Raw genomic sequence first — 26840 nt, forward strand, 5'->3', positions numbered from 1 at the left:
TGATTTATTTGATTTTTAGCCAGAATATTAACCCCTATACGTGAGTGGAGCTTATTAACTTCAGCAGAAACAGACTCCAATGAATATGATTCAGTCCTGGATGTGATTAACAGCAAAATCCATTCACTGCAGTTACTTGTGAACTCGCTGGTGTCTCAGCAGGTTTGAAGACTGAGTGAATCCCTTCCCACACTGGGAGCAGGTGAATGGCCTCTCCCCAGTGTGAACTCGCTGGTGTCTCAGCAGGTTGGATAACTGAGTGAATCTCTTTCCCACACTCAGAGCAGGTGAACGGCCTCTCCCCAGTGTGAATTCGCTGGTGTACAGTGAGTTCAGATGATGTCTTGAACCCAGTCCCACAGTGAGAGCACCTGAATGGTCGGTCGTCAGTGTGAACACGTTGATGGGACATCAGGTTCTTGGAACTTTTAAAACACTTCCCACAGTCTGGGCATTTAAAATGTCTCTCATCATTGTGAACATGTTGATGGGACATCAGTTCACCAGAATGTTTATAGCACTTCCCACAGTCTGGGCATTTAAAAGGTCTCTCATCAGTGTGAACTCGCTGGTGTATCAGCAGGTGAGATGACTGAGTGAATCCCTTCCCACACTCGGAGCAGGTGAACGGCCTCTCCCCAGTGTGAACTCGCTGGTGTAGAGTGAGTTGAGATGATCGCCTGAATCCAGTCCCGCAGTGAGAGCACCTGAACGGTCTCTCGTCAGTGTGAACACGTTGATGGGACAACAGCTCTCCAGTACTTTTGTAGCACTTCCCACAGTCTTGACATTTAAAAGGTCTCTCCCCAGTGTGAACTCGCTGATGTGACAGCAACTCGGACAACTGAGTGAATCCCTTCCCAAACTCGGAGCAGGTGAATGGCTTCTCCCCAGTGTGAACTCGATGGTGCCTCATCAGGTTGGAAGACTGAGTGAATCCCTTCCCACACTCAGAGCAGGTGAATGGCCTCTCCCCGGTGTGAAGTCGCTGGTGTCGCATCATGGTGGATGACTGAGTGAATGTCTTTCCACACTGGGAGCAGGTGAACGGCCTCTCCCCAGTGTGAACTCGCTGGTGTACAATGAGGTCAGATGATTGCCTGAACCCAGTCCCACAGTGAGAGCACCTGAACGGTCTCTCATCGGTGTGAATATGTTGGTGGGACATCAGATCTCCAAAACTTTTATTGCACTTCTCACAGTCTGGGCATGTAAAAGGCCTCTCCCCAGTGTGAACTCGCTGGTGCCTCAGCAGGTGGGATAACTAAGTGAATCCCTTCCCAAAGGTGAAGCAGGGAAACGGTCTCTCCCCAGTCTGACAGCACCGATGGGTTTCCAGCTGAGAGAGGGATCTGAATCCCTTCCCACAGTCTTCACATTTCTGTGCTTTGTCTCCGTTGTGATCACATTTATGTTTTGACAGATCAGATGATCGGCTGAAGCCACATCCACACACAGAGCACGTGTATCATTTCCCCCCCACTGTGAACAGTACAACTTCTTTCCATGTTCAAAATCCGATGATATTCAGGTTACGATAAATTAGGCGACTCCGTCAGATCCTGACGTGATGTTTAGTTTCAGCTTCCCGACTGCAAATCCTCCCCTTCTAATACCCTGTGAAATTGATTTAAAACAGAAAAAATGGAGTGAGACAACCCTCAAAAACACAAAGGCAGGTTATGAAATTGAGCTGAATGAATCTGGGAATTTGTGGGGCCGGCATGAGGAAAAAGTGACCTTGAAAACTGCTGGATTGTCATAAAAACCCAACTGGTTCACTAATGTCCTTCAGGGAAGGGAACCTGCCACCCGGTCTGGGCTTACATAAGACTCTGGCCTCTCTGAGAGAGAGAGAGGTATCTAGGAGCAGTAGGGGGTGAAGGAGAAACATTTCATATTTCTACAACGCAACCAGAACTTCGACAGAATTTCCCAAACCCTCAACCTCCTCCCCCTAGAAGGACCAGGGTAGTAGGTGTATGTGAACACGATCAACTCCAAGTTTCCCTGCAAGTCACATACTGTCCTGACTTGTCTGACATCCAGTACTGGATAAGCAGACATTTCCTCAATTTAAATATTGAGAAGACTGAAGCCATTGTCTTCAGTTATAAAAACAAAAAACTGCGGATGCTGGAAATCCAAAACAAAAACAGAAATACCTGGAAAAGCTCAGCAGGTCTGGCAGCATCGGCAGAGAAGAATAAAGTTGATGTTTCGAGTCCTCATGACCCTTCAACAGAACCATTGTCTTCAGTCCCCAATACACACTCCACTCCCTCACCAATGACTCCATCCCTCTCTCTGACAACTGTCTGAGGCTGAACCAGACTGTTCACAACCATAGTGAAATATTTCACCCCAAGATGAGCTTCCAACCACATATCCACATGATCACCAAGACCGCCTATTTCCACCTCAGTAACATCGCCCGACTGCAGCCCAGTCTCAGCTCATCTGCTGCTGAAACTCTCATCCATTCCTTTGTTACCTCTAGACTTAACTATCCTAACGCACTCCCAGCCGGCCTTCCACATTCAGCCTCCCTGTAATCTTGAGGTCATTCAAAACTCTGCTGCCCGTGTGCTTACTCGCACCAAGTCTTGTTCACCCATCACCCCTGTGCTCAGTGACCCAGAAAGGTTCCTCATTAGGAAGCAACTAAATTTTATATTTCTCATCCTTGTTTTTCTCCATGGCTGTGATCATCCCTGTCTCTGTAATCTCCTCCAGCCACACACCCCTCCGAGATCTCTACCCCCGTCTAATTCCGGCCTCTTGAGCATTCCTGATTTTAATCACTTCACCATTGGTGACATTTGCCAAGGCCACAAGCTCTGGATTTTTGTCCTTGGACTTCTCCACCTCTCTTTCTCCCCTACAAATCATTCCTTAAAACCGACCTCTTTGACTAAGCTTTTGGTCACCTGCCCTAATATCTCCTTATGTGGCTCAGTGTCAAATCTTACTTGGCAACATTTCTGTGAAATGCATTGTGAAGTTTTATTATGTTAAAGCCCCAGTATAAATACGAATTATTGTCACTGACTTGGACATATACCATTCCTCCAGCTCATCAATAAGACATTGTAACTCAAAACATGAAGCAGTTTGATGGACAAGTTATTCTTATTCTGTCAATGAAGATTCCAAAAAGGTTGCCCCAATAAAGATGGCGGCCGTTAACCCTGGGCCTGAAAGTGGGAGAAACCTCGGCGTAAACGAAGGGGACGGTCCAAAGTTTACCATAAGTTCTTTTTCTGGGTTTGCCGTTTACACAACATGTTTACGAAGCCAACCCGCCCACCGGCCTGATCCATCGCTCCCTTCTCCCCACCATTTTATCCACTCACCGATTGCGGAACTGAGAAAGAAGCGTCTCTTCATCGCCATTACTCACACTGCGCATGCTTCACTCCCAGCACGGCCCCGCCCCTCATTCACTCCGATTGGTTGGAGGACCAACCACTCTCGTTCGGTCCTCCAGTCCCGCCCCCTCTTCCTATTGGTCCGGACCTGCCGTCAATCAGCCGGGCATTGTGACGGTTTCAGATGGTGAGAGCGGCCACAGACTCAGCCTGACTTGCTGATTCTTGGCAGCATTTTCTGTTTGGGAATTAGAGCTAGAGATGGATGGTCAGTTCCCCTCTGTCCGGGGGGGATTCACACTCATTTCCCTAGTGCACTGATTATCACCTTTACTTTACATGAGAAAGTCCCCGGTTCAATCCCGGCTGGAAGCTTTGTGTTTACAATTGTTACTGAGGAGGAATTAACAGTGAGTTTAGTTTCATGTCGAACAGGGGGACAGTTATTGTCTCATTCTTTAAAATCCCCTTCTTCACCTTTAAACAGGGAACGATAATTCAGAGAAAACTGATCCACTGTGACCCTGAAACAAGATACTGCAGATGCTGGGAATCCGACCTCAAAACAGAAAATGTTGGAAACATTCAGCAGGTCAACAGTTTCTCTGGAGTTGGAAACAGAGTGAATGTTTCAGGTCGCTGGCTTTTTATAGAAAATGGAAGAATTTAGAGATGTAATAGTTTACAAACAAGTACAGAGTCAGGGAAAAGAGACGAGGAAAGGACAAACGGTCTTGTGATGGGATGGACGGCTGGAGTGATTAAATGAGAAAGGGGATGATACAACATTGGGTGATAATGAGACAAGTAAATAAACTAATGGGACAAGAGGAGAAACAAAAGACAGGTCCAGAGGAGGGATAAATGGCAACAGCAGAACCGACTGTCTGAAAAAAATGGGAGTGGTGGCAATGATCTGAAATTGTTGAAATGAAGCTTGAGTCTAGGAGGTTGTGAAGTGTCAAATAAAAGATGAGCTGCTGTTTCCCGAGCTTCCACTGAGCTTCATTGGAACAGTGCAGGAGGCTGAGGACAGAGAGTTCAGACCAAAAGTGATTCCTAGAATTAAAATAGTAAATGAGCAGAAGCTCAGGATCACAATTGCAGACTGAATGGTGATGTTCCACAAAACAGTCACCCAATTGGGAATTAGTCTCCTCAGTGTGGAGGAGATCACATTGTGAGCAGTGAAAACACAATACTGAATAGCAAGAAGTACAAGTAAATCACTGTGTCATCTGGAAAGTGTGTGGAAAATGCCCTGGAATGTGGGAAGGGAGGAGGTGACAATGAATCTGTTTCAATAAGTCTGTAACAGAGCAGTGCACAGTCGTTCTGCTGTACCTTTCATTTTAAAGGGAATTTTCAGATATTTTTTCTCACTATGTGCTTGGGTTGTGGACGAGAATGTTTTCACTCTTCTCCATTGATCTTAAGAAAGACTCGGTCTGTAAGATATGGTCAGTGTGAGACTGATAATGGATCATTTTTCTATCTAAGTTCAGTGAGATCTGATCACTCACTGAGTGAGTCAATCTGTGAAATTGTAACTCAAATAGCCACAGTTACTCCAGGTGATTCTCTGGCTACAATGAGATCGATAAGAAAGGAATCAGGAGTGTGCAGACGCACCCAGCTGGACACCAGTGGAGAGACATTGGAGGAGGATGGTTTGGTCAATGGTGTCAAAGACTGTGGACAGGCAGAGAAAGAAATGAGGGAGAGTTTGGGTGATCAACAGTTTAGTGGGAATAGGGTTGATGGAGTAGGAGGTGGGTTTCATGGACAAGATGAACACTGAGAGGAAATGGGAGAGAAACTGGATAAAGATGTGGGTTCAGGGCTCAGACAAAGGGAAACTTTAGAGACAGTTTGTCCCAATGGGTTAATGAAAGGGAGGGAAGCAACAAAGGCAGCTGATCGGATTGTTTCAATCTTAGTGAAAAAGAAGCTCCATGAGCTCCTCACACTTATTGTTGGAGGTGAGGATGGAGGAGAGAGGGGGAGCTCCTCAAAAGGAACTAACTTGTGTCAGAGATATTGAAAAGATTCATCACACTGTGTTAAACACCAAGCGGATTGATTTGAATTTTATCCAGAATATTAAAACCTATAACTGGGCTGGAGTTCATTAACATCAGCAAAAACAAACCCCGATGAATACGGTTCAGTCCTGGATGTGATTAACAGCAAAATCCCATCACTGCTGTTACTTGTGAACTCGCTGGTGTGTTGTCAGGTGGGGTAACTCATTGAAACTTTTCCTACACTCAGAGCAAGTGAATGGTTTCTCCCCAGTGTGAACTCGCTGGTGTGTCTGCAAGTTCGATGACTGAGTGAATTCCTTCCCACACTTGGAGCAGGTGAACGGCCTCTGCCTAGTGTGAACTCGCTGGTGGTCAGTGAGGTCATTTGATCGCCTGAACCCAGTCCCACAGTGAGAGCACCTGAACGGTCTCTCATCAATGTGAACACGTTGATGGTGCAGCAGGTCCCCGGAACTTTTATAACAGTTCCTGCAGTCTGGGCATTTAAAAGGTCTCTTGTCAGTGTGAACTTGTTGGTGTCACAGCAGGGTGGATAACTGAGTGAATCCTGTCCCACACTTGGAGCATGTGAATGGTCTCTCCCCAGTGTCAACCCACTGGTGTGTCAGCAGGTTGGATGACCTATTAAATCCCTTCCCACATTCAAAGCAGGTGAACAGCCACTCCCCAGTGTGAATTCGCTGGTGTTCAGTGAGTTGAGATGATCGTATAAACCCAGTTCCACACTGAGAGCACCTGAACGGTCTCTCATCAGTGTGAACACGTTGATGGGACATCAGTTCCCCAGAACTTTTAAAGCTCTTCCCGCAGTCCAGACATTTGAAAGGTCTCTCCCGTGTGTGAACTCGCTGGTGTGTCAGCAGGTTGGGTGACTGAGTGAATCCCTCCCCACACTCAGAGCAGGTGAATGGCCTCTCCCCAGTGTGAACTCGCTGGTGTGTCAGCAGGTGGTATAACCGAGTGAATCCCTTCCCACACTCGGAGCAGGTGAACGGTCTCTCCCCAGTGTGACTGCGCCGATGAGTTTCCAGCTGAACTGGGTAATTAAATCCCTTCCCACAATCCCCACATTTCCACAGCTTCTCTGCTTTGTGATGGCATTTATGTTCCGACAGGTCAGATGATTGGCTGAAGCCTCGCCCACACACAGGACATGTGTACAGTTTCTCCCCACTGTGAACGATTTTTCCTTCCATGTTCAAAATCCGATAATGTTCAGGTTACGATAAATTGGGCGACTCGACTCCGTCAGATCCTGATGTGATGTTTGGTTTCAGTTTCCCAACCACAAGTTCTCTCCTTCTGATACCCTGTGAAACTGATTTAAAACAGAAAAAAGGGAGTGAGAGAGAACCCACAGAAACACAAAGGCAGGTTGTGAAATTGAGCTGAATGAATCTGGGAATTTGTGGGGCCGGCACGAGGAAAAAGTGACCATGAAAACTGCTGGATTGTCACAAAAACCCAACTGGTTCACTAATGTCCTTCAGGGAAGGGAACCTGTCATGCTGTCTGGATCTATACAAACTCTGGCCTCTATTGGAGCAGAGAGAGAGAGATGTGAGATGCAGGTGATAAGCAAGATTTTGTATCACTGCAACTTGACCAGAACTTTGATAGAATCTCCCAAACCATCAAACTCTTCCAACGAGAAGAGCCAGGGTAGCAGGTGTATGTGAACACCATCACTTCCAAGTTCCCCTCCAAGTCACACACCATCCTGACTTGTCTGACATCCAGTAATGGATGGGGAGAAATTTCCTCCATTTAAAAATTGGGAAGACCAAAGTCATTGTCTTCATTCCCCGCTACAAACTCCACTCCCTTGACACCGACTCCATCCCTCTCCCTGACAACTATCTGAGACTGAACCAGACTGTTCACAACCATGGTGAAATATTTCACCCCAAGATGAGCTTCCAAACAAAAATCCACATCTTCACCAAGACCATCTATTTTCACTCAGTAACATCGCTGACTCAGCCCTCGTCTCAGTTCATCTGCCTTTTGAGGATGAGAATTCCAAAGATTCACTACCCTCTGAGAGAGAAGCATTCCCCTCATCTCTGTCTTAAATCGGCGCCCCCTTATTTTTAAACAGTGACCCCTCGTTCTGAATTCTCCCACAAGAGGAAATTTCCTCGCCACAACGACCCTGTCAAAATCCCTCAGGATCTTAAAGGTTTGATTCAAGTCATATCTTTCCCTTCTAAACTTCAGTAATACAAGCCTAACTTGTCCAATCTTTCCACATAACACAATCTGCCCATTCCTGGTATTAGTCTAGTAACCTTTTTCTAAGCTGCATCTAACACATTTACATGTTTCCTGAAATAAGGAGACCAGTACTGTACACAGTTCTCCAGATGTGATCTCACCTGTGCCCTGTACAACTGAAGCATAACCACTCTACTTTTGTTCTCAATTCCCCTCACAATAAATATTAACATTCTATTAGCGTTCCTAATTACCCGTTGTACCTGCATACTAACCTTTTGTGATTCATGCACTAGGACACCCAGATCCCCCTGAATCTCAGAGCTCTGCAATCTCTCACTATTTAGATAATTTATTTTTTATTCTTCCTGCCAAGGTGAACAATTTAACTTTTGCCCACATTATACTCCATTTGCCAGATCTTTGCCACTCACTTAACCTATTTATAACCCTTTGTAGCTTCCTTCTGTCCTCTTCACAACTTACTTTCCTACCTATCTTTGTGTCATCTGCAAATTTAGCCACCATTCCCTTGGTCCCTTCATCCAAGTCATTTATATAAGCTGTAAAAAGTTGAGGCTCCAGCACTAATCCCAGTGGCACACCATTTGTTACATCCCACCAACCAGAAAAACACCCATTTTTGCCAACTCTCTGTTTCCTATTAGTGAGCCAATCATCTACCCATGCCAATATGTTATCCCCTACACCATGAACTTTTATTTTCCACAAGAACCTTTGATGTGGAACCTTATCAAATGCCTTCTGGAAATCTAAGTGCAGCACATCCAGCGATTCCCCTTTATCCACAGCACATGTGACTCCTTCAAAGCACTCCAATAAATTGGTTAAACATGATTTCCCTTACACAAAACCATATTGACTCTGCCGGATTACCTTTAACTTTTCTTCATGCTCTGCCACAATGTCTTTAATAATAGCTTCTAACATTTTGCCTACAACAGACATTAAGCTAACTGGTCTGGAATTTCCTGCCTTCTGTCTCCCTCCCTTTTTGAATAAAGGAGTTGCATTTGCTAATTTCCAATCTAATGAAACCTCCCTGAGTCTAGGGAATTTTAATAAATTAAAACAAATTCATCAACTATGTCACTAGCCACTTCTTTTAAGACCCTAGGATGAAGTCCATCAGGAACTGGGGACTTGTCAGCTCACAGCTTCAACAATTTGCTCTGTACTACTTCACTGGTGATTGTAATTTTCTTGAGTTCCTCCCTTCCTTCCAGGTCCTGATTTACAGCTATTTTTTGGGATGTTACTTTGATCCTATTTTCTGAAGACCGATGTAAATACCTGTTTAATTCATCTGCCAGCTCCTTATTTTCCATTATTAATTTGCAGACTCACATTCTGTGGGACCAATGTTCACTTTCATAACTCTTTTCATTTTTCAATGTCTATAGAACTTCTTTTCTTATCTTACTAACGGCCTTTATCTTTCTAGCTGGCTTTCACTCATACTCTAATTTTTCCATTGTTATTAATCCCTTCATCATCCTTTGCAGTTTTAAAATATTCTCACCAATCTTCTGACCTGCCATCCATCTTTGCGCAATTATATGATTTTCCTTTAAGTTTGATATTATCTTTAACTTTCTGAGTTAACTACACGTGAGGGTCGTCCTCTTGAAATTTTTATCTCTTGTTTGAATGTATCTATTTATTCTGTGTATTCTGAAATATCCCCTCAAATGTCTGCCACTGCATCTCCATTGGCCCATCCCCTTACCTAATTTGCCAGTTCACTTTCGCTAGCGCTATTGGAAAAACTTACCAGGTCAGGCAGTATCCGTGGAGAGTGAAACGAAGAGTTAATGTTTCAGGATGCGCAGAATGAATTACGGGGAATAAAGATGGTGCAAAATCTGATGGGCAATATAAGCTCAGAAGTGGAAGAGAAATGGACTATAGCACAGGAAAAACAATTCCTGACTATGAAAGAAACTGTGGGAAGATAAAGCTGGGAAGCCAGCAGCACATGGTCAGGGGATGGGCATCGGTGGACACTTCATTGAGACAGTCAGAAGGAGTCACAGTAAAATCCTAAACAGAGCTAAACTACACGCAGTATTAGAGACAGAGGAAGTTAGACAATGGTAGAGAGGTGATCAGGGAGGGCAGAGGTGAAACAGAGCAATGGATGAACATGGGTTCAGATCCACAGCAAAAGGACTTACACCAGCCCCAGAGCAATGGAACCTCTCACAGAAACAGAGCACAGAACTAAAATCTCGAAATTGTAGATGAATGGTACTCTGAAACAATTTCACCATTTTTAAATTTAAACTCTCCTGCTGGAGCCTGCAGCTGGAAAGATATTATAAGTACTGGAGTCAGAGAAAAATCTCCCAGTTGAGGAAGTACCTGGAGAGCGGGGTGATGTCACAGTGTAATTGTCGATCTGTGATGATGTCACAGTGCAATTGTCGATGTGTGATGATGTCACAGACACAGAACCTCTGAGTCTGTGCAAACCAGTGATCACCACACGTTATGAAGGATGTGAGGGTCCTGAGGTTTATATGAGCCAGTTAAAGGCGGTTTCCATAAACTAATCGTAAAAAGATTCAGAGACACAGTTTAAAGATTTTGGGCAAGATCTACCGGAGAGATATGAGGAAGAAATTTTACACAGTGAGTGCTAATGACCTAGAACTTATTGCTTACACTCAGAGGCCGATAATATCCAGATCCTGATGAATCGAGTGATTCTATCAGACTTTGAGGTGATGTTTGGTTTGAGTTTCCCATCTGCAAAACCTCATCTTCTAGAATCCAATAAATACAGTACTCAAAATCCATTCCTGTCAGTCTAGGGTAGAAATTGAGAAAAAAAACATTTCTCTTGGTTTGAGTTTGCTGTGTGTAAATCCTCCCCTTCTAACCCCCTGTAAAAGGAGTTTCCAAAAACCATCCCTGTCAGTCCAGGATAGAAATTCGCAACAAAAACGAAAATACCTGGAAAAACTCAGCAGGTCTGGCAGCAACCGCGGAGAGGAACACAGTTAACGTTTCGAGTCCGAATGACCCTTCAACTGTTGAAGGGTCATTCGGACTCGAAACGTTAACTGTGTTCCTCTCCGCAGATGCTGCCAGACCTGCTGAGTTTTTCCAGGCATTTTCGTTTTTGTTTTGGATTTCCAGCATCCGCAGTTTTTTGCTTTTATTATAGAAATGCGCAACATTCTCTCCTCCTGCTATCTGGACCAGGATGACCGCGCATGCGCACTACTGCACATTGCCCCCTATAAAGATGGCGGCCGTTACCCCGGGCCTGGCGAAGGGAGAAATCCAGGATTTTTCGGCCCGTTTTCTGCAAACACAAGACCGGTACCTTTTTATTTGGGGTCTGCGACCTGCACTGTGTCTTTATGAAGCCTCCCTGCCCACTCCGCTGGCTCCATTCCTCCTCACACACCCACTAACTCTGTTAGTTTGCTCCACTCGACATTTTCTATTACCCGCGCTGAGCAGCTTCAGTTACAGGCCAGCACTGCGCATGCTCGTGAATCGGATCGTAATGCGCATGCGCCAAAGACTAGCCGATGAGCGCATGTGTGGTGAGCTCTAGTGAGGATAGGGCATATTCTTAGCCGCAGCGAATGCTGGGTGACCTCTCCGCCATTGAATGTCGATATGTAGAATCAAAATCTCTGTCCTCTGATCAGAATACGATGGGGCCATAGGGCCAACATATAAAATTGTTCAGTGAACTGATGCAGCGACCAAATTGCACTGACATCCACAACAATTCTCTCCTGGATGTAACTATTAACAGCAGAACAAACTCTTACAGTTAGACTTGGCCTCACTAAAGTCTCAGCAGATGGGGTGAACTGATGATATTTCTTCAATATACATGGAATATTGAAACCGTGTCTTGCCAGTAGCAATGCTTCAATTGTGAATCAAGTCCTTTGAACTTTTAAAGCTGGTGTGTTAACTGGTGGGCTAACTGAATAAATCCTTTCACATGCATGAATTATCTGAATGGTCTCTCACTACTGAGACTGTGTTGCCGTCTCAGTAAATGAGTTGATAGGGTGAATCCCTTTCCATTTCCAGCTGGTGAACATTTTGTTAACATTGTGAGTTTACCTATACAGTTTCAGCTCAGACATGGACCTTGGAGTCTACTGGTCATGGATTCCACATTCTTAACACAAATCATTTAAAGAAAATCAAAATACTGCAGATGCCGGCTATATGAAATGAAACAGAAAATGCTGGAATTTTCAGCAGATCTGATAGCGTCTGTGGAGAGAGAAACATTGTTTTTATTTCAGGTCTGCAACATTTCATCAGGACTGTGCTGCATCTGAACTGTTAATTATGGCTCTCAATCCAAAGATGCTGCCAGATGTGGTCAGGGAACTCAAGAAGAAAAAGGAAGTCCCTTTTGAGGAATCGAATCCGAGGAGAATGAAGGGTGAACTGTCCAACTGAACAGAGACAGTCAAGGCACCTTTCCCTTGTTTAAGATGCTGGAACATTGACTTGTTATCAGTGAAATTAACTGACCTGAGACATTGAAAGGATTCTCGTTACTCCGCATCAGGAATTCAAACCTAATATCGGCTTCAGGACAATCAGAATACTTGGTAACAGACAAGACACTGAAACGCTCGAAGGGAGACGGCACTGGGTGTAGGAGAGCTGGTTCCCGGTGACATGGATGTGTCTGCAGTGGGTAGGATCAGACTGTTTTCATGTATCCACAATGAATGTCCCCCTTTCGGTTAACAGCCGAACGTGCTGACCAATTGTGCCACAGAGACTAATGAAAGCATCATCGGCAATTCCTAACTTTAGCAAACTGCCTTCAGAATTAATTATCAGTTAAATGAAATAAAAGCCATTCAATCATTTCTGCGTTTCTTATTTCTGTTCGTTTGCAAACATTCACTAAATTTGCAATTTGAAATTGAACAATAATTGGCCAAGTTGGTGACATCCTCGTTTTCGAGGTGTTTGCCTCTCCTTTGCCCTCTGTCACTCTTGGTGTATGTGTTTGTGTGTGTTCCTCTCTCTATGTCAATGTGGTTCAGTTCCCCGAGGGGTTGAACACATTTTTCCCATCACATACTTTATTCACATTAGTTGTGCAGTTTCATATCAAAATGTCACAAAGAAAAATATCAGGATGGAAGATGCAGGAGGAGTTTGCAATGTTTGGAAGGAGGTGCAGCAAAAAAGTGGAAGATTCAGCGAGAAATTTTCTTCCCCTTTAACACGAGAGTTGGTACCAGATCTGGGAGATATTTGTGCTGGTGTAAACAGTCAAAGCTCCGCTATTATCTCTATATTTTGCCTTGCACCATCATCCCGACAGTTGGTGCTATGCAACCTAACACAACCCTTTCCTCATTCCATATCTTCACCTCTGTATTTGGTCTTGACGGATGATATTTCTGGCGCCGATGCCATACTCCACTGATTCTGGCAGAGCTTTTATGCGTTTTGAGGTTTTATTCAGCTAAATTTTAGCAATTTGCACGAGGGCAGTAAATTACCATTCCCTGACTCGGAATCGAACCCAGGCCGCAGTGGTGCAAATGCTGATTCCTGACCACTAGAGTTACAACCTAGCCTGATGCCTGTATCTTCTAGTTTCATTTCAGGCCTCTTTCACCAGAGGCACGTTTCTCCTACAAAATGACACGTTTATGTAAAACACAAATAACATTCATTGTCACACAGTTCAGGGTGACATTGGGTCCTTAAGCGACAAAAGAAAGAAAAGAAATTGCAACCTCCTGGTTAACCAACGATTTCTAACAGTAATGATTTTTTCTGAGGATCATTTTCAAATATAATTTATATTTTTAACAACTGATCAACCTTGTACCATTGCACATTTCAAATCTATGAAGTTATTGGATTCAAATAAACCCATTAATTATTCTCTCTTCCTCAGCTCTCCAGTGAGTGAGACAGGGAAAAGCAGCAATATCCGGGCCCGCACTCACCTGCTGCCAGTTTAAAAGTATGTTTACTTTGCTGAGTGTTTATTCTGTGAAATGATGAAGAGAGAACATAACATGGTTGTCGGATACTGCGTTCAGTTAATGTTCCACAGTAAACAGGAGCAATTCAACTACGTTTCTTCCCCGGATTCCAACCAGGGCACCTTTATTGTGTAAAGCGAACGTGATAACCACTACACCACAGAAACACAGCAGGAGACAGCACCCCATACCCCTGATTACAATGCAGTCCTGCAGTAGCACTTTGGGTCTTTGTTTTGAAGAAATAGATTTCAGCTGTTCTCATTAGGAATGCTGGAGACAGACTGATCAACAATGTCATCATCAAATGGCACAACATGTTGGAAAATCATTCGATCATCATATCTATCCAAACCCGGGTGCGCGGCAGTAAGAGCACTGAATCCTAACCACTAAACCGACCTGTGCCAGCTTCTGTTATGAAGAGGAACCAGTTAGTCTCAATTTACTTTTCTTTTTTCATAAACATGATGCTTATCCACTTCAAGTAGTTGTCCAATTCACTTTCGAACAAGCAGTTTCTGCAGAATCCATGCACAATTTGCCATAATTAAAATAGTTTCTCTGACCCCATGACATAATGAGTTGGACTTAGGTTCCTGATACTGGTTTTGATATAATTATTGCTTATTTACACAATTGATTTCATATTGAATTTATATAAGACGTTTATTCTGATTCAGCATGTCCTTATTCTTTCTGAGTTTATATCGACATTCTCAATACGTTTCCTCTTCAACCTGCAAACCGAGTCTGTTACAGAATAGGGATAAAAACAAAAATACCTGGAAAAACTCAGCAGGTCTGGCAGCATTTGCGGAGAGAAACACAGTTAAAGTTTCGAGTCCGTATGACTCTTTATCAGAACTCAGGGATAAATAATTGTTACAGATTGTCCCTCTTCATAGAACAGGGATAAATGATTGTTACAGATATCCAAAGGTCCGGTTCGATCACATGCTTAAACAGATAGTATAATTGGTTTAAAATAATTTAGATCTGGGAATGGAATGTTTTACAGGATAAGCATTTATCTTGGAAACAGGAAAGCGAGTCACTGTGCAATACAAATCCAATGGTGCTCATTTGGAGATTTGGTGAATGCTAGCAGATGTACGGGAATGAAGGAACATGGAAGTCAGACAGGAAAAACACATGGGAGAGTTTGGAAGGTTTTTGACTTCGTTTCATCAATAATTTATTCTGGAGGCACCGAAAGGGAAGTAAAGGGAGCAGCACAGTCGGCAGGATTCAAACCTATTTGGGAAGATTCCCAATGGGTTTCGAATCCAACCTTAACCACTCGGCCACAGCAATGAGCCTTCAAAGAGTATTAATGCTGTTCATATAAAATCTTGGGATGGCTACAGCAGAGGAAGAGGACATTCGGCCCGATTGATTCCACATCACCCTGAAAATTATACTGCCTTGTTCTTCCGACCAAAATAAAGCACTGCAAACGTCAGTGCACGGAAACCAATCCTGACGTATTTGCTCAGGTGAGGAACCAGCTGAAGCTTTCAATGTTGGTTTTCTCAACTCTGAGTTTCCACATGGGAATTGGACAATAGCTTCAAAGCGAAAAAAGAAACAGGGTTAAGAAGAAAGAGAAGGAAATTGAGATTAATTAGAAAGCTCTTTGTACACAAGGGACACAGACACGATGCGTGGATGTTGGTGGATGTGCGTTGTGCTATTTGATGATACTGTGCTGTGCCATTTGATGATGACATTGTTGATCAGTCTGTCTCCAGCATTCCTAATGAGAACAGCCGAATTCCATTTCTTCAAAACAAAGACCCAAAGTGCTGCTGCATGACGTCACCGTTTAACATTCCAGACAGCTCCATTGGGATCTTTACAGCGCAGGGTTTATAGAGGCGAGTGGGGTCATATTCGCTTCACATGTGATAGTGCAGCAGTTTGAAACCTGGCAAGAGCATTATCCAAGCGTGTTTATTTAAGTGTGAGTGGAAGTGCAATCAGATAGTTTAATTGGTTTAAAATAATTTAGATCTGGGAATGGAATGTCGTACAGGATAAGTATTTATCTTGGAAACAGGAAAGCGAGTCACTGTGCAACACAAATCCCATGGTGCTCATTTTGAGATTTACAACCTTTGTTGTAAATATAAATATCCTGCTGACTAGGATTTTTGCCTTTTGTGATTGTAACCGAATTAATTATCATTTCAAAAGAAGAAAACCCATCCAAATACACAAGTATTTTCTGATTTCCATTCAGGAAATTTGCTTTTGGAAATCGATCAAAAATTGAGTCAAGTTAGTGAAATCCATGCTTTATTCGCCCCTGTCTCCCCTTAGGCCTCTGTCATGCTTGGTGTATATATCTGTGCGTGTTCCTCTGCGATTGTCAATATGTTCAGTTCCCTGAGGGGTGAAAGCGTTTTTAAAATCACAAATTTTATTTACATTAGTTGTGCAACTTCATGTTAAAAAGTTGCAGAGAGAAGCAGCAGCGTAAAAGATAAAAGAGGAGATTGGCCCTTTCTATGTGTGTCTTACAACAACAACTTATATTTATAAAGCACGTTTAACGTAATGAAACGTCACAAGGCGTTCCTCGAGATCATTATATAATAAAGTGTGACCCCGAGCCACATATCCGGACTAAAAGCTCTGTCAAAGGTGGAAGCTTTAAGAACTATCTTAAACGGGGAAAGTATCGATTTCATGTTCCAGCTAACAGCAATGGTTCTTCTTATTGGTTAAGAAGTCACTTGTGTTCAACCTAAACAGACCATTTGGTCAGAGCAAGTACCCGGTGACAATGCGGGAACTGTTGCAGCCCAAGTACCCGGTGACAATGCGGAACTGTGTGACAATGAATACTGATGGAGGGAAAACAGTAACAACTTCACCTCTAACCTTTCGATAAACAGGCAAACACGCTGATGAATTGCGCCACAGAGACTTATAAAAGGTCAGACTACATGGTATCCCAACCAGGGTGAAGGTGAGTCAAATCTTCAGGTTGCCGCTACCCAGATGAATATCACTCTCTATCAGTTTTATTCTTTCAAAATAAAGGGTGGGCACTCATTGTGGATACATGGAAACAGTCTGATCCCACCCACTGCTGACACATCCATGTCACCGGGAACAAGCTCTCCTACAACCGATGCCGTCTTCCTTAAAGCCTTCCCATGTATTGTCTTTTACCAAATATTCTGATTGTCCTGAAGCCGATATTAGGTTTGAATTCCTGATGTGCAGTAACGAGAATCCTTTCAATGTCTCAGATCAGTTAATTTCACTGATAACATCAATGTTCCAACGTCTTAAAGAAGGGAAAGATGCCTTGACTGTCTCTGGTCAGTCGGGCATTTCACCCTTCATTTTCCTCGGATTCCATTCCTCAAAGGGATTTTCTTTATCTTCTTGAGTTCCCTGACTAATCCTGGCAGCATCTTTGGATTGAGAGGCAAAATTAACCGTTCGGATGCAGTGCAGTTCTGATGAAAGGTTACAGACCTGAAATGAAAAGTATGTTTCTCTCTCCACAGACGCTAACAGATTTGCTGAGAATTCCAATATTTTCTGTTTTTATTTGAGATAGCCAGCACCTGCAGTATATTAACTCCTTAGTGAAACATATAAGATCCTGAGGGGACTTGACAGGGTTAATGTGGAGAGGATGTTGCCTCTTGTGGGAGAATCTAGAACTAGGGATTGCTGTTTAAAAATAAGGGGTCACCCATTTAAACCGGAGCTGAAGCAAAGTTTTTTCTCTCTCAGAGGGCCGTGAGTCTTTGGAACTCCCTTCCTGAAAAGATTGTGGAAGCAAAGTCTTTGAATATTTTTAAAACAGAGGTGGATATATTCTTGGTAAGCAAAGGGGTGATACATTATTGGGGGCAGGCACGATATAGATTTCGGGTTACTTTCAGATCAGCCATGATCTTATTGAATGGCACAGCAGGCTTGAGGGGCCGAATGGCCCACTCCTGCTCCTTGTTGTTATGGACGAACCCATTACCAGCAGATTTCGAGATCTATGTCTGAGCTGAAAACATATAGGTAAATTCAAACTGTAAACAGACCATTCACCAGCTGGAAATGGAAAGGGATTCACTCATCATCTCTTTTACCAACACAGCAACACAGTCTCACTGGTGCGAGGCCATTCAGATACTTCATGAGTACAAAGGGCTTTATTCAATTTGCCCACGTGCTCATACTCCAACTTGAAAAGTTCAAAGAGTTTGATCCACAGTCAGGGCATTGCTACTGGCAAGAGGCATTTAATGTTCCATGTTTGGCAGCGAAAAAAAGGCACCAGCTCACCCCAACTGCTGAGACTCCAGTGAGTTCAGGTCTAGATGTAGGGCTTTGTTCGGCTGTTCATTATGTCCAGGAGAGAATTATGGTGGAGACCAGACCAATTTGGTCACTGCATCGATTAATTCAAGAATTTTATATCTTGCCCCCTTGGCATCGTATTCTGATTACAGGACATATGTTTCAGTTGCATATTATCACCTTTGAATGGCGGGGTAGTCTCCCAGCATTCACGGCGGGGCAGAATGTGCCCTATCCTCATTACAGCAGCTCCCTGCACATGCGTATTACCCTGCGTGTGTGTGTGTGTGTGTGTGTGTGTGTGTTTAGAGCATGCGCAATACGTCTGTTTCACGAGCATGCGCAGTGCTGGTCTGTGAGTGAAACTGCTCAGAGCGGGTGAATGTCGAGTGGAGCAAACTAACAGAGTTAGTGGGTGTGTGAGAAGGAATGGAGCCAGCGGAATGGGCAGGGAGGCTTCATAAAGACACAATGCAGACCGCAGACCCCAAATAACAAGGTACCGGTCTTGTGTTTGCAGAGAACGGGCCGAAAAATTCTGGAATTCTCCCTTCGCCAGGCCCGGGGTAACGGCCGCCATTTTTATAGGGGGCAATGTGCAGCGGGGCGCATGCGCGGTCATCCTGGCCCAGGTTGCAGGAGGAGAGAATATTGTGCATTTCTATCCTGGACTGACAGGGATGGATTTTGGAAATTCCTTTTACAGGGGAGAAGGGGAGGTTTTACACATAACAAACTCAAACCAAGAGAAACGTTTGGCCTTTCAGAATTTCTGTCCTGGACTGACAGTGATGGATCTTGTGAACTCTATTTACAGGATGTTAGAAGAGTGGAGACGAGAAACTCAAACCAAACGTCACATCAAAATCTGAAAGTCACTTGATTCATCAGGACCTGAATATCATCAGCCTTTGAATGTAAGCATTGAGTTCCAGGTCACTGCCAGTCACCGGGTAAAAAATCTCTCCCTCACATCCCCCTTGTGAATCTTGCCTAAAATCTTAAATCTCTGTCCCTTAATCCTTTCATAATCAGCTAATGGGAAAAGCTTTCATTTAACTACACTACCCATACCTTTCATAATCTTGTACAACTCTATCAAATCTCCCCTCAATCTCCTTCACACCAAAGAGGAAAACCCCAGTTTCTCAAACCTAACCTTATAATTAAAATCCCTCATCCCTCGAACCATTCTGGCAAATCTGCTCTGCAGCCTCTCAAGGACCCTCCCATCCTTCATGAAGTGTGTTGATCACTGGTTTGCACAGACCCAGATGTTCTGTGTTTGTGTCTGTGACATCATCGCACATCGACAATTACACGGTGACATCACCCCGCTCCCTGGGTATTTCCTCAACTGGGAGATTTTTCTTTGACTTCAGTGTTTCTGATATCTTTCCAGCTGCAGGCTGCAACAGGGGAGTTTAAAGTTGGAACAAGTGAAATAGTTTCAGAGGTTAATATTTTTGAGTATTCATCTACAATTGAGACCTTTAATGCTGTGCTGTGTTATCTGTGAGAGTTCAATGGCTGGTGTCACTCCTCCACTGTGGATCTGAATCCATGTCCACCTATTGCCCTGTTTTACCTCTGCCCTTCCTGACCACCTCTCTGCCATTGTCTAAACTCCCCTGCCTCTCATACTGGGTGTGTTTTAACTATGTTTCGTACTCTACTGCAACTTCTGCCAACTCTGTCTAAATGAGGTTTCCACTGCTGCCCACCCACTGAACAAGTGCTGCTGGCTTCCCAGCTTTATCTTCCCACAGTATCTTTCATAGTCAGGAATTGTTTTTCCTGTGCTATCGTCAATTTCTCTCCCACTCTGAGCTCATATTGACTATCACATACTGTCCACCCTGAAACGTTAATTAATTAATTCTATTGTGTGACAGAACCCTCCAAGGCGTTTCACAGGAGTGATAGAAAGCAACATTTGACACCAAGCCACATGAAGAGATATCAGGGCAGATGAAAAAAGGTTTACTAAAAGAGGTAGATTTTAAGGAGTATCTTAAAGGAGGAAAGAGAGGTTTACGGGGGAAATTCCAGAGCCTGTGGCCGTGGCAGCTGAAGGGGGAGACACCAAAGGTGGAGCAGTTAAAATCAGGAATGCTGATGAGGTCGGAATTAGAGAAGTGTAGATACCTTGGAGGGTTGTGAGGCTGGAGGAGATTACAGAGGTAGGGAAGGAAAGACCTTGCACGAATTTAAACTAAGGATGAGAAATTTAAAATTGAAGTTCTCCTTAACCCAGAGCCTTTGTAAGTCAGTGAGTACAGGGGTGATGGGTGAACAAGACTTGGTGCGAGTAAGCAGAGTTCTGGATTACAGGGGTGCTGAATGTGGGAGGCCAGCCAGGAGTTGAGTCTAGAGGGAACAAAGGAATTAGCAATTACATAAAGGGATACGGGGATAGTGTGGGGAAAAAGACATTGATCGGATTGAACGGTGGAGCAGGTTTGATGGGCTGAATGGCCTACTCCTATTCCTATCAACAGTCTGGTTCAGTCTCAGTCAGTCAGGGAGAGGGATGGAGTCAGTGTCTAGGGAGTGGATTTTTTAGCTAGGACTGAAGACAATGGCTTCAGTCTTCCCAGTAATTAAATGGAGGAACTTTCTGCTCATCAAATACTGGATGACAGACAAGTCAGGATGGTGTGTGACTTGCAGGGGAACTTGGAGGTGATGGTGTTCACATACATCTACCCTGGTCCTTCCGGGGGGTGGAGGTTGAGGTTTCTGGAAATTTTGTCAAATTCTTGTTGTGTTGTAGATATACCTTCACCCCCTGCCTCTCTCACCTCTCTCCACCCTTGTAGGCCAGAGTCTTGTGTAGGCCCAGACTGGGTGGCAGGTTCCCTTCCCTGAAGGACATTAGTGAACCAGTTGGGTTTTTATGACAATCCAGCAGTTTTCATGGTCACTTTTTCCTAGTGCCGGCCTCACAAATTCCCAGATTCATTCAGCTCAATTTCACAACCTGCCTTTGTGTTTTTGTGGGTTCTCTCTCACTCCCTTTTTTCTGTTTTAAATCAATTTCACAGAAGGGGAGGATTTATCATCAGGAAACTGAAACCAAACATCACTTCAGAATTTGATGGAGTCGCCCAATTTATCGTAACCTGAATATCATTGGATTTTAAACATGGAGGGAAAAAGCACCGTACACGTGCTCTGTGTGTGGACAAGGCTTCAGCCGATCATCTGACCTGTCAAAACATAAACGCAGTCACAACGGGGAGAAACCGTGGAAATGTGGAGACTGTGGGAAGGGATTTAATTACCCTTCCCTGCTGGAAATACATCGGCGCAGTCACACTGGAGAGAGGCCGTTCACCTGCTCCGAGTGTTGGAAGGGATTCACTCGGTTGTCCCACCTGTTGACTCACAAGCGAGTTCACACTGGGGAGAGACCTTTCACCTGCTCTGAGTGTGGGAAGGGATTTACGGATTCATCCAACCTGCTGACACACCAGCGAGTTCACACTGAGGAGAGACCTTTTAAATGTCCAGACTGTGGGAAGTGCTACATAAGTTCTGGGAATCTGCTGTCCCATCAACGTCTTCACACTGACGAGAGACCGTTCAGGTGCTCTCAGTGCGGGACTGGGTTCAGGTGGTCATCTCACCTCACTGAACACCAGCGCAGTCACACTGGGGAGAGGCCATTCACCTGCTCAGAATGTGGGAAGGAATTCACTCAGTCATCCCATCTGCTGACACACCAGCGAGTTCACACTGGGGAGAGACTGTTCACCTGCTCCAAGTGTGGGAAGGGATTCACTCAGTCATCCCACCTGCTGAGACACCAACGGGTTCACAAGTAACTACAGTGATTGGATGTTGTTGTGAAATTCCATCCAGGACTCACCATGTTCATTTGGGGCTGTTTCTGCTGATGTAATAAACTACAGCCCAGTTATAGGGGTTGATATTCTGGATAAAAGTCAAATAAATCAGCTTTGTGTTCAACTCACCGTGTGTCAAGTCTTTTTAAGATTTCTAACACAAGTTAGTTCCTTTTGAAGGGCTCTCCCTCTCCCCGTCTCCTCCATCGTCACCTCCAACAACAAGTGTGAGGAGTTCATGGAGCTTCTTTGTCACTAAGATTGGGACAATCCGATCATCTGCCTTTGCTGCTTCCCTCCCTTCCACTATCCCACCGGGACAAACTGTCTCTAAAGTTTCCTCTTGTCTGAGCCCTGAAACCACATCTTTCTCCAGTTTCTCTCCCATCTCCCCTCATTCTTCCTAAACAAAAGATAGAGACCTATTCCTATAATATTCAATGCATTTCTGAAGGTTTTATAAGGTTATTAGACAATGATTTCTTACAGATCTCCCCACCATGAAAAGGGAAAATCCTTATTGACTTCTCACAACTGATTTCTGACTAGCCTCACTATTTCTAAGCTCCGAGCTTGTTTTCCTAATTTCTTGATGACAAACCGTAGATAACATACTAAAGCTACTAGAATGATCAGAATCAGCAACACAAACCCTTGAGCTGCCACCAGAATAAATGTCAAAACTTTTCGACTAAAATGTGATAACTATTGACTGAGATTCATCCTCCCCACCTGCTGATCATCTCTCTCAATTCGACATTTTTGGAATGTTGTAAATACATCTGGTTCAACAAAAGTTCATGCACGGTTTTTAAAGATTCTCCAGCTCTCTGTTCACCTGCATCCACCTTTTGGATATTTTCTAAATCCAGATTCAATTTCCCTCTTCACTTTAACTTTAATCTCTCTGATAGATACGAGTGTGTTTAATTCAATGCTGATTGTTTTATAGTTAGTTTCACTATGGAATATATGTTAATGTCTTGATGATTTAAAATGTCTCCTTCAATTTTCCACAATAATCACTTCATGTTGTTCTGTTGTCAAGTAGTTGAGCATGTCTGGGACCTGTTCTTCAGTGCAGGGTCACCATGCATTTCCACATGTTAATTACACCACATGTGACATATCACATCTGCACACTCACACCAGTATCCCAATACCATGCTACATGTGCCAACCTATGCAAGTCGCCCTTGGCCTTTCAAGTGATCTTATCAAAATATCAATGGGGCGTCTGTCTGAAGATCTTTGCTGATCTAACCCTGCCTGGTTCTGATGCCTTGGATAGTGGCCAAACTGTCGAATTCAGTTTCTGTTAAATACAGAGGCAAGGACACAAACATCACCAAGAGAAATCTCTGTTTACTGGTCTCATCTTAAAAACTTTCCTGACTTTCACTTGAATGTACATGTACATCAGATTGAACTATTCCATTGAATTATACCCAGGTGAATTATTCCATTTCCCAACTGGTGGTGTGATTTTCTCTTTTATTCTAAATGCGTCATTCCATTAATTACCATTCTATCTCATTCAGGAAAACTGGAGGAACTTTATTGTCCCATTTAATACTCATAATGTGGTGTTTGTAGATCAGAGACAGAAGTACAGATACTTGCAATCAGATTGTAGATCACTCCCATATCTCCCATTCTCAGGCACTTCGTCCTGAATGATAACAAATGGGATGAAGCCAAATCTTTAAAAAGCAAAGCCTTTTGTTTACATTGTCACTGTGCTGTCAGTGGAAAGGGTTAACTTCTCAGCTTGTTAGCAAAGGGGCTGAAGAAACATTCTCAAATGTGCACACTTGTGTCAACTTTATGTAGCTTCATTTTCAGATCAAGGATAAAGCAAATCCTATTTTAATCTTTGATTTTCCAATTCTCTTAGTATTTTTCTCAGCTTGGAGAAGATCATGTCCACTGTAGATCTGCCAGCACAGAAACCGCACTGTGCTTCTGGATACACTCGGTCTGCAAGTAGATGGAGTCTTTTAAGCCTGACCCTAGTGAAGGACGTCCCTGTGATGCTGAGGAGTGAGATGTCCCTGTAGTTGTTGTAATCTCCTCTGTCACCTTTCTTTTTGTATATTGTGATCATTATTCAATCACACACGTGTCCTGTGGAAAGGATCCTACTTCCCAACAGAGAAGGAGGAGGTCATGAAGCTGTGACAGTAGATGGGACTTTCTGGGCTTGAGCAGTTCAGCTGGAATTCCATCCTTGCAGGGTGTCTTTCTGCTTGCTAAGCAATTAATGGCCTTTTTGAGCTCAAATGATGAGGGTCCTCATCCAACTCAACCATGACAGGAAACTGCAGGAGAGAGTCAAACAGAGACTGGGAGATGTCTGTCTGATGGGAGTACAGCTCACAGTTCAGTTCAACCCAGTGGGACATCTGTTTACTACTGTCGATGAGAACTTCACCATCTGCTGATTTCAGGGGGTAACTTTGGTGATGGTCAGACCAAGCGCCCTCCTGATCCCATCATACACAGCACGTAGATTTCCATTGTCACAGGCAGTTTGGGTTTCTTGACATGGGTTGATCCAGTGTTTATTTGCACAGTATCTCCCTGGCTTTTACACAACTGTCTCAGCTACTTTCAAGTTACGCAGTGCTCTAGCTGTTGGGTTTATGTTGTAATCGGGTAGGCTTTGCTTTTTGCTTCAATGACAGATTCATCTCTGCTGAGTAGGTCTCAAGCCAGTCTTTGTTGTGGGTTCCACCTTTCCCAAATGTTGTTGCTGCTGTGTCAGAAATGATTGAACTCAGCGACTTCCAAGATTCAGCAATATCAATGTTGACTGATGAAGCTTTCATCGATGAGCCTGTAAAATACTTCACTATTTTGTTTATCTTCCTTGATAATTTAATTACATAACGGAGGTGTCACTGTGAGTAATGTACAAGTCAGTAAGAATTGTCAGCAAGGATTAATCAGCACTTTCTAATTGGAGATGTTAATCAGTGGAACCTCTCAGACACTGAATTGTAGAGTTCCTGCCAAAGATAAATTTAGGATAAAGTAAAAGTTAATAATTTTATTATAAATGCGTTCCTGTCATGGGTTCTTGAATTAAGGGTAATATCACAGATGGTGCTTTTAAGAGATACACTGCAGTTCAGAAAATCAGTGACAGAAACAGAATATTAAACTCCAGCCAGTTATACGGCTGTTAACATCAGCAGGAACAAACCTAATTATTGTCAGACTATCAATCCTGGACATGATTAACAGAAGCAGTCACCACAGAATCCAACTCCACAGTCATTTACGAATTCACTGGTGAGTCCGCAGGTTGGAGGACCTTGTGAATCCCTTTCCACACACGGAGCAGGTGAATGGTCTCTCCTCAATGTGAACTCGCTGGTGTACAGTCAGCTTAGATGACTGTCTGAAACTCTTTCCACAGATATTTCAGCTGAATGGGCTCTTCTCAGTGTGAATTCGCTGGTGTGACTGAAGGCTGGATAACCAAGCAAATCCCTTCCCACACGCGGAGCAGGTGAATGGTCTCTCCCCAGTGTGAATTCGCTGGTGTCTCACCAGATCAAATGACTGAGCAAATTTTTTCCCACACACAGAACAGGTGAACGGCCTCTCCCCAGTGTGAGTGCGCTGGTGTACAGTGAGGGCAGAAGAATGCTTAAACCTCTTTCCACAGGAAGTGCAGCTGAACGGCTTCTCCTCAGTGTGAATTCGCTGGTGTTCAATGAGGACAGATGACTGTCTGAAACTCTTTCCACAGCTACTGCACTTGAATGGATTCTCCTCAGTATGAATTCGCTGGTGTAACTGGAGGCTGAATAATCGAGCAAATCCCTTCCCACAAACGGAGCAGATGAATGGTCTCTCCCCAGTGTGAAGCCGCTGGTGTCTAACCAGGTCAAATGACTGAGTGAATCCCATCCCACACACAGAGCAGGTGAACGGTCTCTCCCCAGTGTGAGTACGTTGGTGTACAGCAAGTGTGGATGAATGCCCGAAACTCTTTCCACAGGAGGTGCAGCTGAAAGGCTTCTCCTCAGTATGAATTTGCTGGTGTGACCAAAGACTGGATGACCGAGTGAAACCCTCCCCGCACACAGAGCAGGTGAACGGCTTTTCCCCAGTGTGAATTCGCTGGTGATTCAGCAGGCTGGCTGACTGAGTGAATCCCTTCCCACACATGGAGCAGGTGAACGGTCGCTCCCCAGTGTGAACTCGCTGGTGTGTAGTGAGGGTGGATGAATACCTGAACCTCGTCCCACAGTAAGTGCAGCTGAAGGGCCTCTCCTCAGTGTGAATTCTCTGGTGTAACATCAGGGAGGTTTTCTGAGTGAATCCCTTCCCACACTTGGAGCAGGTGAACGGCCTCTCCCCAGTGTGACTGCGTCGATGGTATTCCAGCCGGGATGGATAAATGAATCCTTTACCACAGTCCCCACATTTCCAAGGTTTTTCCATGGTGCCAATGTCTTTGTGTTCCTACAGTTGAGCCGATCAATTGCAACTTTGTCCACACACAGAACAGCTGACAGTTTCTGTCTGCTGTGAATGGTGTGATGTTTGTCCAGGCTGTGTAACTGGTTAAAGCTCCTTCCACAGTCAGTGTGCTGAAACACTCTCACTTTTGTATATGTGTCTCTATGCTTGTCCAGTCACATTTATGTTTCAATTATTTTCTTGGAGACAAAACAGACGAACATTTTCCCTTCCACCTTCAAAGGTCGACGGTATTAAGGTTCTGGATAACAATTGACTCAACCAAGATGCTTAGTTTCAGTGCGCATCTCCAAATCCTTCCCTTCTAAGATCTGTAAAGAGAGTTAACAAAAGTAATCACTAAGTACAGCATAGGAGTTCAGAGCAGACAATTCTCGTTTTTATTTTCTCATTTCCCAAAGCTGCTAATCCTCGGCCCAAACACTCTCCAATTTCCTGTGCTAAATTCCAAACCGATCATACCGTCTCCCCCATATGTTTCCTCCACTCCCAGTTTCTCCTTCC

General features: G+C 43.9%; 4 protein-coding genes across 4 annotated transcripts in view; 1 reads left to right on the forward strand and 3 right to left on the reverse strand.

Moving 5' to 3' along the window:
- LOC144698505 (uncharacterized) overlaps positions 1-26840 on the reverse strand; it is a 55220-nt gene that overhangs the window by 9322 nt on the left and 19058 nt on the right. Inside the window, exon 2 of the mRNA XM_078570443.1 lies at positions 566-1482. Coding sequence (XP_078426569.1) covers positions 566-1168 — 603 coding nt within the window. The 5' untranslated portion in view covers positions 1169-1482. The remainder of the gene's footprint in view (positions 1-565; positions 1483-26840) is intronic.
- Positions 5773-6615, reverse strand: LOC144698506 (uncharacterized). The gene has a single exon (XM_078570444.1). It carries the CDS (start codon positions 6613-6615, stop codon positions 5938-5940), a length of 678 nt encoding a protein of 225 aa, XP_078426570.1. The 3' UTR covers positions 5773-5937.
- LOC144698507 (uncharacterized) overlaps positions 13699-26840 on the forward strand; it is a 68948-nt gene continuing 55806 nt past the window's right edge. Inside the window, exons 1-4 of the mRNA XM_078570446.1 lie at positions 13699-13796; positions 16426-16534; positions 19391-19503; positions 21221-21743. Of these exons, the coding sequence (XP_078426572.1) occupies positions 13699-13796; positions 16426-16534; positions 19391-19503; positions 21221-21743 (843 nt within the window). The remainder of the gene's footprint in view (positions 13797-16425; positions 16535-19390; positions 19504-21220; positions 21744-26840) is intronic.
- On the reverse strand, positions 23757-26555 carry LOC144698251 (uncharacterized). Its single transcript, XM_078570232.1, has one exon. The coding sequence runs from the start codon at positions 26295-26297 to the stop codon at positions 25269-25271; it is 1029 nt and encodes a 342-aa protein (XP_078426358.1). The 5' UTR covers positions 26298-26555; the 3' UTR covers positions 23757-25268.

This window comes from Cetorhinus maximus, chromosome 23 (genome assembly GCF_964194155.1).
Source record: "Cetorhinus maximus chromosome 23, sCetMax3.hap1.1, whole genome shotgun sequence".
Lineage (NCBI taxonomy): Eukaryota > Metazoa > Chordata > Chondrichthyes > Lamniformes > Cetorhinidae > Cetorhinus > Cetorhinus maximus.